The 12,226-nt window shown below is 51.5% G+C and overlaps 1 protein-coding gene across 2 annotated transcripts in view; it reads left to right on the top strand.

Annotated features, from left to right (window-relative positions):
- The window catches only part of SRCIN1 (SRC kinase signaling inhibitor 1), a 65,754-nt gene extending 58,928 nt beyond the window's left edge, over positions 1-6,826 (top strand). Inside the window, exon 18 of one of the 2 annotated variants that reach the window (XM_045526323.1) lies at positions 5,027-6,826. In XM_045526323.1, coding sequence (XP_045382279.1) covers positions 5,027-5,161 — 135 coding nt within the window. In that variant the 3' untranslated portion in view covers positions 5,162-6,826. The remainder of the gene's footprint in view (positions 1-5,026) is intronic. The other variant, XM_045526322.1, reaches the window with a different exon arrangement.
- Positions 6,827-12,226: the final 5,400 nt, after the last annotated feature.

Raw genomic sequence — 12,226 nt, 5'->3', positions numbered from 1 at the left:
CTCCCTGGGACCCCTGTCACCTCTAACCTATTTCCCAAGAAAAATGCAGATTTGATTCTCTCCTCTCTCTCTCTCTCTCTCTCTCTCTCTCTCTCACACACACACACACACACACACACACACACACACACACACACACACACACACATATGCGCCAGTTTAAACCCCATCTCCAGCCCTGCTGGATGATAAGCCTGAATCCCTTCTGGTGCTGCCCAGGACCCTTCAGCTCAGCACCTCCTTCCCCACCAGCCTCCCCTCCCTGTCCAGCACCCCCTGCCCCATAGTCCTCCTCTCTCTCCAGCTCCCCCCGCCAGCCCGTGCCCACCCTGTGCTCCAGCTGCCTGGGTCACCTGGGCGGACACGCTCCATCCAGCTTAGCCTGTGGCCTTGGTCAAAGTCCTCTGTCTTCTCAGGCTCTTTCCTCATCTGTACAATGGGGACAAGGACAAAAATACCCAGTAGGGTTCTGAGATCACATAATGTCAGATGTAGGAGAGAGCTTTGGAAACCACACACTGCTCTGCAAAGGGAAGGAATCCCGTGATGGTCTCGGTGGGACTGTACGTTGTCCAGGAAAAGGCTGGTGCCTGAGGCCTCTCCCTCATCGAGTGATTCCGACACTTGGAGCTCAGAGCTGTCTTTGGCAATGATGAGATGAAGGGTGGCTTAGTCCGTTTACGTAGCTGTATAGGAATACCTGAGGCTGGGTAATTTATATAGAAAAGAGGTTTATTTGGCTCACGGTTCTGCAAGCTGCACAAGAACCGTGGTGCCAGCATCTGCTTCTGGTGAGGGCTTCAGGGAGCTTCCAATCATGGCACAAGGCAAAGGGGAGCAGGCATGTCACAGGGCGAGAGAGGGAGCAAGAGAGAGGGGAGACACAGCAAGGCTTTTTCCAACAGAATGGGGCTCAGCCCTGGGTGAGGGAGCCACCTTCCTACCCAACAACTCCCACCAGGCCCCACCTCCAACACTGCAGATCAAATTTCAACATGAAATCTGGGGGGACAAATATCCAAACTACAGCAGAGGGGAATGGAAGTGCCGGGATCAGACACAGAAACGGGGGAAAGAAAGTTCTGAGATTGGGGTGTTTTGCAGGAGAGCCTGATGCTGCAGAGAAGTCAGAGGATATGATCGAGAGAAAGCCCTTGAGTGTTGCGCTTGACAGCCAAGTGTGGGGTGGGAGCCAGACTCCAGGGGTGCGCGGATGTCAGCTTGGTGTAGATGTGAAGCCATGGACACTCCCTCTCTGTGGCCTCGCTAGGGGGAGGGCAGGGGGCACAGTGTCTAGCATGCCCCAGAGAGCTGGAGCAGCGGGAGCTTTAGCTGTGGAGGGCACAGCTCCTGCCTGCGACAGCTCCCAGAGGGAGGGAGTAGGGAAGGAAGGAACTTTACCCCACCTTTCTCTCTGTCCACCCTGCCATGAGACCCCACTGGCCAAACCCAGCCAGAGGCCAGTCAGCAAAAGGCTGGCAGGGGTCCGCTCCTAGGGCACAGAGCAGGGCAGAAATTGATTCTAGGGGGTGGGGAGGCAGATGCGAAACAGCCAGCATTCCTGTTGGGTACCAAGTTCATGTGTCTTGTTTAATCCTAACAACTTTATACCTTAAAACGAATCTGTGTTGTCATGGCTGCATCCCCACAGCACCTAGAACGGTGCTTGGCATATATAGACGCTCAGTAAATAGTTGTCCGGTGGTGAATGATCGAATGAGTTTGCCGCCAATCAGGCCCAATCCAGATGGAAATAGACAAAGCAAACCTGAGAGGTTAAAACAATAAGCACAGTCAGAGCCACCACTCCGTGCACGTGCTGTGTCGGGCACTGGGCCTCGCGCCCTGTTTGCGTCATCTCTGATGCACCTGACGCTGTCGGGTGGTTATCCCTGCAGACGGGACGGGATGTGAAGGTCCAGAGAGATGTCTGCTTAGGGTCACGTGGTTAAAAAGCAGCAGGACTGGGACTTAAACCCAGATCTGCCTAATGCAAATTCTCCTGTCTTCATGCTGGACTCTGTTGCTTTGCCGGGAGCACAGCCTTGTGGGTGTCACCCAGCCTCGGTGAGATCACACTCAGAACGGGAACACTAGAAGGCAATAACTTAACAAAAAAAAGAGAAGGTTGAATACAGTGACAGAGAAGTGACGCTGGGCCTCATGGGTGTTACTTAGAATGGGTTTAGCTGCAAGGAACAGGAACTCAAAATGGCTTAAACAGTAAGGAAAGGTATCGTTAACCAAGCAAGAAGTCTGGAAGCAGGGAGGTTCCAGTGTTGGGGAATTCAGCAGCTCAAGGACATCAGGACCCAGGTTCCTTGTGCATTTAGGTCCTATTGTCATCCTGCCACCCTCCGCCATGTGGCTGACTTCATGCCAGGGGTCCTGGGCACACAACTCTTTTAGAAGCAGGAGAATCTTTCCAGAAGCCCCCGACAGGCCTCCCCGCTCTCCACGTTGCCTATTTCTGGATCAGTTGCTGGCGAGGAGAAGGAATTGCTCTCATCGCCGTGGATTTTTCATGATCCCCGCCACCGCCCCCCCCCCCCACCCCGGTCCTGGGCTGGGGGAAAAGCCCAGCTTCTCCTGACAGTCCAGTTCCCGATCCAGGAAGGATTTAGTCAGCAAAAGCAGGGCCCGGGGAGGGCGTGGCACTGAGAATGGCCCTGGAGGAGGCAGGCGACAGGAGGACCCGCACCTGTGTGGCAATGTATGTGTCGGAGCGGAGCGTGGGGAATGGAGCAGCGTGCTTGGCACAGACAGCAGATGGCAGACTCTGATCCCCAGGCAGGAGGGAGGTGTGCAGAGTTCAGGGCCTGGGTGAGGGTCCCATGTCTCCCCCCACTCCCCGAAGCTGAACATCTGTGAGGTTTCCCCCTTGCCACGAAGGTGACTGAGTTCTGCTTCTCTGGACGTAATTGGGACCAACATGGGAGGACTGGTAGGAGAAATGGAAATGACAGGAACCTTGAGAGACAGCAGCTGTGTCACACGAGAGCCTCACAGGAGGGGGTCATTGGGCACAGCAGGCCGTGCCTCTCAGCTTGGGGAGAGTGGGTTTTGAGTGGTGCAGTGGTCGGCATCTCCTGGGAGGGAAGATGGCCCGAGAGGACTTTACAACACAGATGCTTGCAGAGAGGCCGCGAGTGGGCCCCATGAAGAAGTTGGGGCAGAGGTCAGGCATTCCCATGAACTGGTAAAGCCGGATGGCAGAAGCCTGGCGCTGGCTGTGGGAGGGACAAGGGGTGCCTTGCCTGGGTGAGGACATGTTGCCGCGTGAATACGGCATCACGTGGAGGCACCAGCCGGAAGGTAGGTGTTCCAAAGACCAAGGCTTGGAATAGACCGAGGCTCGCTCATTCAGAACAAAGAGGACAGCCAGGAGGGAGTGGACACCTTGCTTGGGGACATGGTGAGAGGTTAAGAGACACCAGAGAGAATTCACTGTGCTCCCCTCCCACTTGGCTTTGGGGGAAAGAATTTAAATGAGAAAGACTAGTGTGTGGGAAGAGTGGGACTGAGCCCAGGGTAAGTGACAAGTGGTAAGAGAGCCCTTGGTTGCCTTTAAATGAGTTTGCCTCCGGGCCCAGGTCCTGGGAGCCCCCTGAGGGCAGGGCCCAGGCCTGACACATGCACAGGACTTCAGACCCCAGTGGCTGAAGCCCTAGAGCCCCTTTGCATAACAGACAGACCTGCAGCCTCAGCAAGAGGAGAGGGATTAGAGAACCCAAATGGAGACCGCTTGCCTTGCTTTCCATAAAGGGGAGGCGCAAACTGCAGTGTGGCGCGCAAAACCCGGGTGAGTCACTGAGCGGACCACTGCGCCTTGGAAGAAGAAATGATGATCACCAAGGGGGGGGTGGGTTCCTGAGCAGGCCGGGCTGGCTGTAGACACTAGCTGTCCCCTGCAAGGCATCTGCCACAGCCTCCCCAGGGCTGGTGATAAGGTAGGACTGTGGGAAATGGGCGACCCTGCGCAGACCTGGTGATGTGCCACAGACACTGTGTTCGGCTTTAGCCTTCGGGTCTTTTTTAGCAAGGCCAGAGGGGACAGGGAATACAATTGCGGGAGAAAACCTGGTCTGTGTCCCACTAGCCTAGTAGATTTCAAAGGTAAGCGTGCAGCACAACCACCTGGGGCACCTGCTTAAAATGCACATTCCTGGGCCCGTACCAGAGACCGACTGTGGAGGGGGCCCAGGAATCTACATTTTCAATGCACATCACATGCTGTCCCCCCACCCCCCAGGTGATGCAGACAGCTCCCCACTTTGGAGACCACAGCTCCGAGAACAGGCCTCCAGGACCAGTAGAGACACAGGGAGTCTGCTGGAGGTGGGGAGGAGGGTGAGGGGCTGGTTCTGACTGTCAGAGGTGACCAGTGAGGACAAGACGGGTCACGAGGGAGTGGCCTTCCCGTTCCCTACCCAGAGCTGGAGGAAGACTTCCAGGGGTGCTGTGGGGCTTCCTGTGCGGGGGTGCCAGGCTGGGTGCAGTGAGCGCCTTCTTCCCACAGTCCCAGACTGGGGTTCCTTGAAGTGCTCCCCAGGGAGGACCAGCTCCTTCCTCTGTTGCCATGGCACTGAGGCCAGAAAAGACTGCGCTGTTGACCAGTGGGGACTAAGACCCCCCCCATGTACCCCTGCCTCAGCTAACCTTTCACTTCTTCTTCCTCCCCTCCCCGCCCTCCCCCTGCCCCGCCTCCCCACCTGCCTGTCCTGGGCATGGTCTCTCTTGTGCTGCTCTGGTCTCTCTTCCACCTTCTCTCTCTCCCATCAGTGACTGTGGGCCTGCCCCCTACTGCGGTTCCCAGGCCCTCCCCACACCCCCTTTCTGCCCCCGCCGGGCCCCCCACCCCATTCAGAGGACGCGCGTTCTCCAGATGCCCCTCTGGTTTCTTCCTTTTGCAGTTAATTTTCTCTTGCATTTGTAGAGGTTTTCCATTTTTTAAAACGTCAACTGGGGGCCAGCACGAAGGCGCTCCCTTCCTCTCTCTGACCCCTGACCCCTGTTTTTGTTCCAGGCCACTAAACCATCTAAAGAGATGAGCGGGTCAAATGAGACCTCGAGCCCTGTCTCAGAAAAGCCCTCGGCTTCCAGAACCTCTATCCCTGTATTGACTTCCTTTGGGGCAAGGAATTCTTCCATCTCCTTCTAGAAGGCCCCTCATGTCTCCACCCCTGCCTGTCCCCCCACCCCCGCCATTTCTCTCTCTTCCTTCCTCTCCACCCACCCCCACCCTGCTCGCCAGACCCCTGCGGGGTTTGTCCTTCAGAGGAGGGGGTGGCCCTCAGCTCCCCACACCCATCCTCTGTTGGTGTTTTTGGTTTTTTTAAATGATTCACTTTTAATTATCTTTTTTTAAATAGTAAAACTAAAAACCAAACACACCACCTCGCCCTGGTTTCCTGTTCCCAGAGGGCCTCTCGGGCCCACTTCCTGTCACTCTGTCCCTTTTCTCTTTCACCGCTCTTCCTCCCAAGTCCATCCTGAAGTCCCTGCCCCTTCCCGCCCTCCTCCCCACTTCCCAAGAATACTCCAAACAAACTCTGAGCCACGGAGACTTGGAGCAGTGAGAGACCCTCTCCCCTCCCTCGGTGCCTCCTGGAGGAACGCCTGGACATTGGACCAACCCAGCATCAGGCCTGGGGATGCGACGCTGGGAGACGGGGCCCTGGAGACACCCCCCTCCCTGTCCAACCTCGCACAAGACTGACCTCTGCTGCTGCTCCGCTCCTTCCACTCACCCCAGTGGGCCTGGAGTCTAGATGGATGGGCTGGACACGGAGGCCGGAGGCTGGGAGGCCTCGGGGTGGGGTGAGGCCGGGAGTCTGTGTCCCTGGGGAGCAGCTGGCCTCTGTCCTGCAGGGAGTGGGAGGAGGCCCTTTGGACTGTTGGCTGTGGGGGTGGGTTGTGCAGATGGCCTGACACCGGGGCCTGACACTGGGGACACTGCCTGGGGAGAGGGCAGCCCTGGGAGGGGCATTTGGTACTTTTAGTTTTCTAATTTAGCACTTTAAATGACATTAACTTATTTAATGGGGGTGGGGTGGGCAAGAATGAAGGGCCCAGAAATTAGGTTTTGAGGCCTGGAGGCGGTGGGGAAGGGGCCTGGTTGTGAGGGAAGGGGGAGAGCAGGGAGGGCTGGGTGAGGCAGGGGCAGACAGCTGCGGCCCGCAGGTGGGGTGACTTGACCTTCAGCCATCTCCTTTGTGACTTGAGGGTTTTCAGGGAAGGGGCGAAATGTGGTTTTTAAGTGGGGATCTGGTGACCCTGGTGAGATGTCTGAAGGTCCCCGAGGCCTGGCCAGCCAGTCCGTGGCCCGTGGATGCCCTGCTCCCCCCACAGAGGCTGTTGGAAGTCGTGGTCCTGGGGATGGGGAGAGGGAGACCAATTCTGGTTGTCACTCCTGGCCCCCAGAGGGCACAGGGAGGGGTCAGAGGGAGATTATGAGAGAGGGGGAGGAGGAGGAGGGTGGAATGGGGGTCCCCAGGCAGAGGATCCCCATGTGGAGCACAAAGTGGTGTAAGCACAGAGGAGGGGAATTGGAATCAGTCCCCCCAGTAAGCACAGAAAGGAGCCAATGCAGGAGGGCAGCGCCAGCTCGACGTGGGGCCGGGGAGGGACAGCCAGGGCAGCTGCCAGAGGCTTGGGGAGGGAGGGGAAACTGGGCTGTGTTTCTTCATTTCTTTTGTTTTTGCTTCTGTTGGTTCATCCTTGTTTTCTAGCTTTGGATCATTTTTGTACCAAGGCAAGCAAGCCTTTTTGAAAAATAACAAAAGAAGAGGAAAAAAAAAAATCCCTCCAGAAAAGAAAAAAAAAACCCTGGAAAATAGGAAACAACAAAAAAAGGACCTCATAAATGATGCAATTACTTTTAATTGCAGGCAACTCTTTACATTTAAGTGAAGTGTCTTAACATTTTATATTGTTTTAAAAATATATTTACATATTATATATATATATAATATACGTAATATAAATATATATAAATATTTAAAAAAGAAAAAAAAAAAGAAAACCACGGCACTCTCTCCCTTGCCACTGTCTGGCGGGGGAGGGGGCTGGGGTGGGCGCATCGGCCTGGCTCATGTGGTCCAGTGAAGGTTCGGTTGATCTGGCTGTACAGAGACCCCTGACTTGGGAGGGGAGGGGGGAGTGGTGCCCCCTCCTCCCTCCACTCCATTCCTCTTCGCTTGCTACCCTTCACTCGCCCCCACCTCCCACCCTCCGCCCTGTGACCAGAACGTGTGCCCCACGTCATTGTCCTGAGTTGAATGTCCCTTTGTGGGGGGAAGAGGGTGGGGATAGTGTCCACCCAGGAAGGGGCAGATGGAGGGAGCCATGTGCCCCTCCCCCCGCTCCAGTAGAGCCCAGTGGGATTTGCATCTTTCTTTCACTTTGGTTCCTGCATATTTGTGGGCTGGGAGGCATCTGCGTGGAACTGTGTGCAGCCTGCATGTGTGTGTGTGTGTGTGTGTGTGTGTGTGTGTGTGTGCAGGCAGAAGCCCACCCAGCCGTGTGTGCAGATGCATGGGACACACGTCCACAGGCTCGGCCTGTCATGTGTGGGGAGGCGTGTGCATGTAGGCGTGTATAACCTGTTCGGGCATTGGCGGGTGCCTACCTGCATGTTAGTGTGAGAGGAGCTTTGCGTGAGAACTCGGGTGGGGTGTGTGCGACATGCCTAGCAGCGAGAGACTTGTTAGTGTGGGGGCCATGTGTTTGTGGACAGAGGTGTGAACGTGGAAGTGCGTGTGACCTGTGTCTGCGGTGGGTGTGCGCGCGCCCATGTGTGTGTCCCATCATCCCTGCACCGCTCGCTCCGGCTCCCTTCCCGAGCCCCGTCCCCACTGGCCGTCTCACAGCCGCCGCACGCCGGTGCCCCCAGCTGCATGCGCCTCGCTGCTCTGTCCATCAGTGTGTGCTTGACCAAGAGCAAACTAAGACGTCTGGGGGGACCCCTGTACCCGGTCCCCCCGGCCCCCGCCCACTGTGCTGTGTTACTCGCATGGGGGGTTTCTCTCCCGCCCCTTCCACAATATGCTGTTTCCCCAGGAGCCTCAGGCCTGAGGTTCTGAGGGGGTCCCAGGTGGGCCCCCTGGGCGAGCCCCGGCTCCACACCCACCCCGTCCACCCCGTAGGGCCCGTGTTGGTGTAGCAGTGACGGCTTCTGTGGATATTCTGTGACCTTTGTCGGTGTAACTTGACAATTTCTAAATGGAAAAGGGTTGCTGTGTTTTCTCTGTCTCTCTTTTTTAATGTCCTTTTTTTCCTCCCACCTCCCTGCTCTCTCCTTTTGGTTTTTCTAGCCAAGTGTTTGGGGCTTTAATAAAACTTGTTTCTTTTTCCTGGATTGCCTTCCTACAGGCTACTGTCTTCTTATTTCTCAGCTTCACCCTGAAGGCCTGCAAGGCGCTGGGATGGATGGGGCTGAGAGGGGGGAAGCCCTGACAGCCCATGGCCCTGACCCTTCAGCAGGCAGGGCACAAAGAGGGGGGTAGAATAAGGCCACCGGGGCTGGTGCTGTCCCTGAGCACCCATGGGAACCAACATCACTGAAGGGAAACACCACGGACTCTCAAGGGGCTGGCTCTCAGCTTGGCACTCCAAGACATCTAATTCTCACGACCATCTGTGAGGGAGCCACGGGCACTACCTACACCTGCAAGTGACAAAGAGGCTCAGAGACATTGGGCGTCTTGCCCAGAGTCATACCACTAGTTACTTGCACACAAACTAGTAAGTTTGAATCCAGCTCTGCCTAACCCCAAAGTCAATGCTTTTCCCCCAAAACCAAGTAGAGGCCAATTACCTCCAGCAGTCCCCTGTGATGTGTCCCAGCCTCCCACCCTGGGGGTGGGCTAACCCTGGGCTAACCCTCCGTGGTGTCCGCCTATCCCTTCTAGAGCAGCAGCTTGCAAACTTGTGTAACTGTAACGGTATGAAATACACTTCACGTCTCAAAGCTTTGGGTACTTACACACACCCATAATGAAATGGCACTTACTACATACAATGTACCGTTGAGTACACATGTCCTGAGTGGGTTTTTCAGGTTTTCCTAGAATTCCAATGGCTGTGCCACTGTTCCAGAATGTTCTAAGGGTCCTTGAGGCTGCCCTTCCAGTTGCTCTTCTGCTTGGCTCTGAGACCTGGGGTGTTACTGAATCTCTTCTACCTCCTGCAACCATCACTTCTATCCCATAAGGTAATGACAGCATCCTGGAGCACCGGTTGCACTTTCTTCTGGGTCCCCCCTTCCTGTTTGATCTCTGAGTGGCTTAAGTGGTCCCTGAGCTCACAGGATGACTGAGCTATCCACAGGGTGGGGGGCTCAGCCGGTGGCCTCATGCCCCTTATCTGATAACAGGCTCCCTGTAAGCTCACTGATGCTGACTGATTGGTCCACTCAGAATGCCACCTGGTAGGAGGCCCCATGCCATACCCATGGTCATCATCCCAGACATCTTCACTGCAGAACCAAGACTCTTGGCTCTAGTTTGGGGCTACAATCATGGTTCCCTTACATGCCCTCACCAGAATGGCAGGGAAAACCCTATTTCTTTTACTCTAACCCCAATAGATTTGGAGGTCCCCCAAAGAAATGTTTGCTACGAAACATATCAAACTCCACCTGACAGAGTGAGTTTTACAGTACAGAGTTTTCTGTTTGTTTTTGTAGCTTTATTGAGATACATTGCACATGCCATAAAATCCACCCATTTAAAGTCTACAGATGTGTGTTAGTATAGTGACAGATACGTGTGACCATCACCACAATCTAATTTTAGAATATTTTCAACACCCCAAAAAGAAATTCTGATCCCATCGCTATCATCCCCCATTCCTGCAACCTTCTCTCTGCCACCTTCCTCCTCACCCCCTGCCTGAGTCCCAGGTAATTACTAATCTACTTTCTGTCTGTATGGACATTTCACACAGATAGAATCACACAGCATGTGGTCTTTTGTGACTGGTTTCTTTCTAGCATAATGTTTTCAAAGTTCATCTATGTTATAGCATATATCAGTACTTCATTCCTTTTGTTTGGTTTTTGGTTTTATTTTTTTCTTTCAGAGACAGGGTCTGTCACTCAGACTGGAATGCAGTGGCCGGTCCTAACTCACTGTAACCTTGAATTCCTGAGCTCAAGTGATTCTCCTGCCTCAGCTTCCCAAGTAGATGAGGCTATAGGCATGCACCACCATGCCCAGTTAATTTTTAATTTTTTTTATACACATGAGGGTCTTACTATGTTGCCCAGGCTAGTCTTGAACTCCTGGCCTCAAGCGATCCTACTGCCTCGGCCTCCCAAAGTGCTGGGATTACAGGCATTAGCCACCGCACCCAGCCTTCATTCCTTTTTAATGCTGAGTAATTTTTCATTGTATGGATCTACTACATTTTACTTATCCATCCATCAGTTGATGGACATTTAGATAATTAGTACATGAACATTCATGTGCAGCTTTTTTGGGGGGCCATATGTTTCAATTCTCTTGGGTATATACCAACGACTAGAATTGCTGGGTTTATGGTAGCCCTAGGTTTAACATTTTGAAGAACTGCCAAACTTTTCCAAAGTGGCTGCCCCATTTTACATTCCCACCAGCCATGTTCGAGGGTTCTAATTTCTCCACATGCTTGTTATTGACTGTCTTTTTTCACTTCCGCCATCCTAATGTGTGTGAAGAGGGAGTTCATTGTGGTTTTGATTTGCATTCCCCTGTTGGCTAATGATGCTGAACATCTTTGTATGTGTTTATTGGCCATTTGCATATCTTCTTTGGAGAGAAATGTCTATTCAAATCCTTTGTCCATTTTTAAATTGGTTCGTTTGTCTTTTAATATTGTTGAGATTTAAGAGTTCTTTATATATTCTAGACATGAGTCCCTTGTCAGATATAGGATTTTCAAATATTTTCTCCCATTCTTTTTTTTTTTTTTGAGAGAGTCTTGCTCTGTCACCCAAGCAGTGTAGTGGTCTCATCATAGCTCACTGCAAACTCAAACTCCTGGCCTCAAGTGATCCTCCCACCTTGGCCTCCCAAAGTGCTAGGATTACAGGTGTGAGCCACCACACGGGGGCAGTCTTTTCACTTTCTCGACGGTGTCCTTTGACACACACACTTTTTAATTTTGATGAAGCCCAATCTCCAATTTTTTTCTTTTATTGCTTGTGTTTTTGGTGTCATAACCAAGAAACCATTATCTAACCTAAGGTCACCAAGATTTATTCCTATGTTTTCTTCTAGAACTTGTTTTGTTTTTTTTATATCTGTTCGCAAGGAGAGAGTTTTCTTCTAGAATTTTTATAATTTATTTCTTACATTTAGATTTTGGATCCATTTTGATTTAATTTTTGTGTACTGCATGAAAAAGGTGTCCAAATTTATTCCATTTGCAGATGGCTGCCCAATTGTCCCAGGACCATTTGTTGATAAGACTATTCTTTGCCCATTGAATCATCTTAGTACCCTTGTCAAAAATCAGTTTACAGTAAATGTGAGGATTTATTTCAGGACTCCTAATATTATTCCACTGATCTACATATCTTGATTACTCTAGCTTTGTAGTAAGTTTTGAAACTGGGAAGTCTAAGTCCTCCAACTTTTTTTCCCCAGGATATTTTGGCTATTCTGGGTCCCTTGCATTTCCATAGGCATTTGAGGATCAGCTTGTCAATTTCTGCAAAAAAAAAAAGGAATTTTAATTGGGATTGACTTGAATCTGTAGATCAATTTAAGGGATATTGCCATCTTAACAATGCTGAGTCTTTTGAAATGTACAATATTCTTTCATTTATGTAGATCCTTTTAAATTTCTCTCAGCAATGTTTTGTCGTTATCCATATACAAGTTTTGCATTTATTTTGTTAAATTTATTTCTAGGTATTTTATTCTTTTCGATGATATTATAAATAGAATTTTCTTCTTAATTTTATTTTTGGATTATTCACTGCTTATAGAAATCAAATTGATTGTGTGTGGAGGGAGGGGCAGTTAAGGATTTTCTTTTCTCAAAAAAGATCTTTCAAAATTATTCTGATTTATTTTTGCCACTGTGCCTGGCATATTCTGAATTTATTATTCACCTCAGTTTCTATTCCAATCTATACTTATGAGTATCCTTAATTTTAAATAAGTTTCTAAACTTTTTTATTGAGGTGAAATTCAGACAACATACAATTAACCATTTTATTTTTATTTTTTATTTTTCA

This window comes from Lemur catta, chromosome 15, assembly GCF_020740605.2.
Source record: "Lemur catta isolate mLemCat1 chromosome 15, mLemCat1.pri, whole genome shotgun sequence".
Taxonomy (NCBI): Eukaryota; Metazoa; Chordata; class Mammalia; order Primates; family Lemuridae; genus Lemur; species Lemur catta.
Note: the sequence above shows the minus strand (reverse complement) of the source record. Positions and strands in the feature narration are given on the sequence as shown.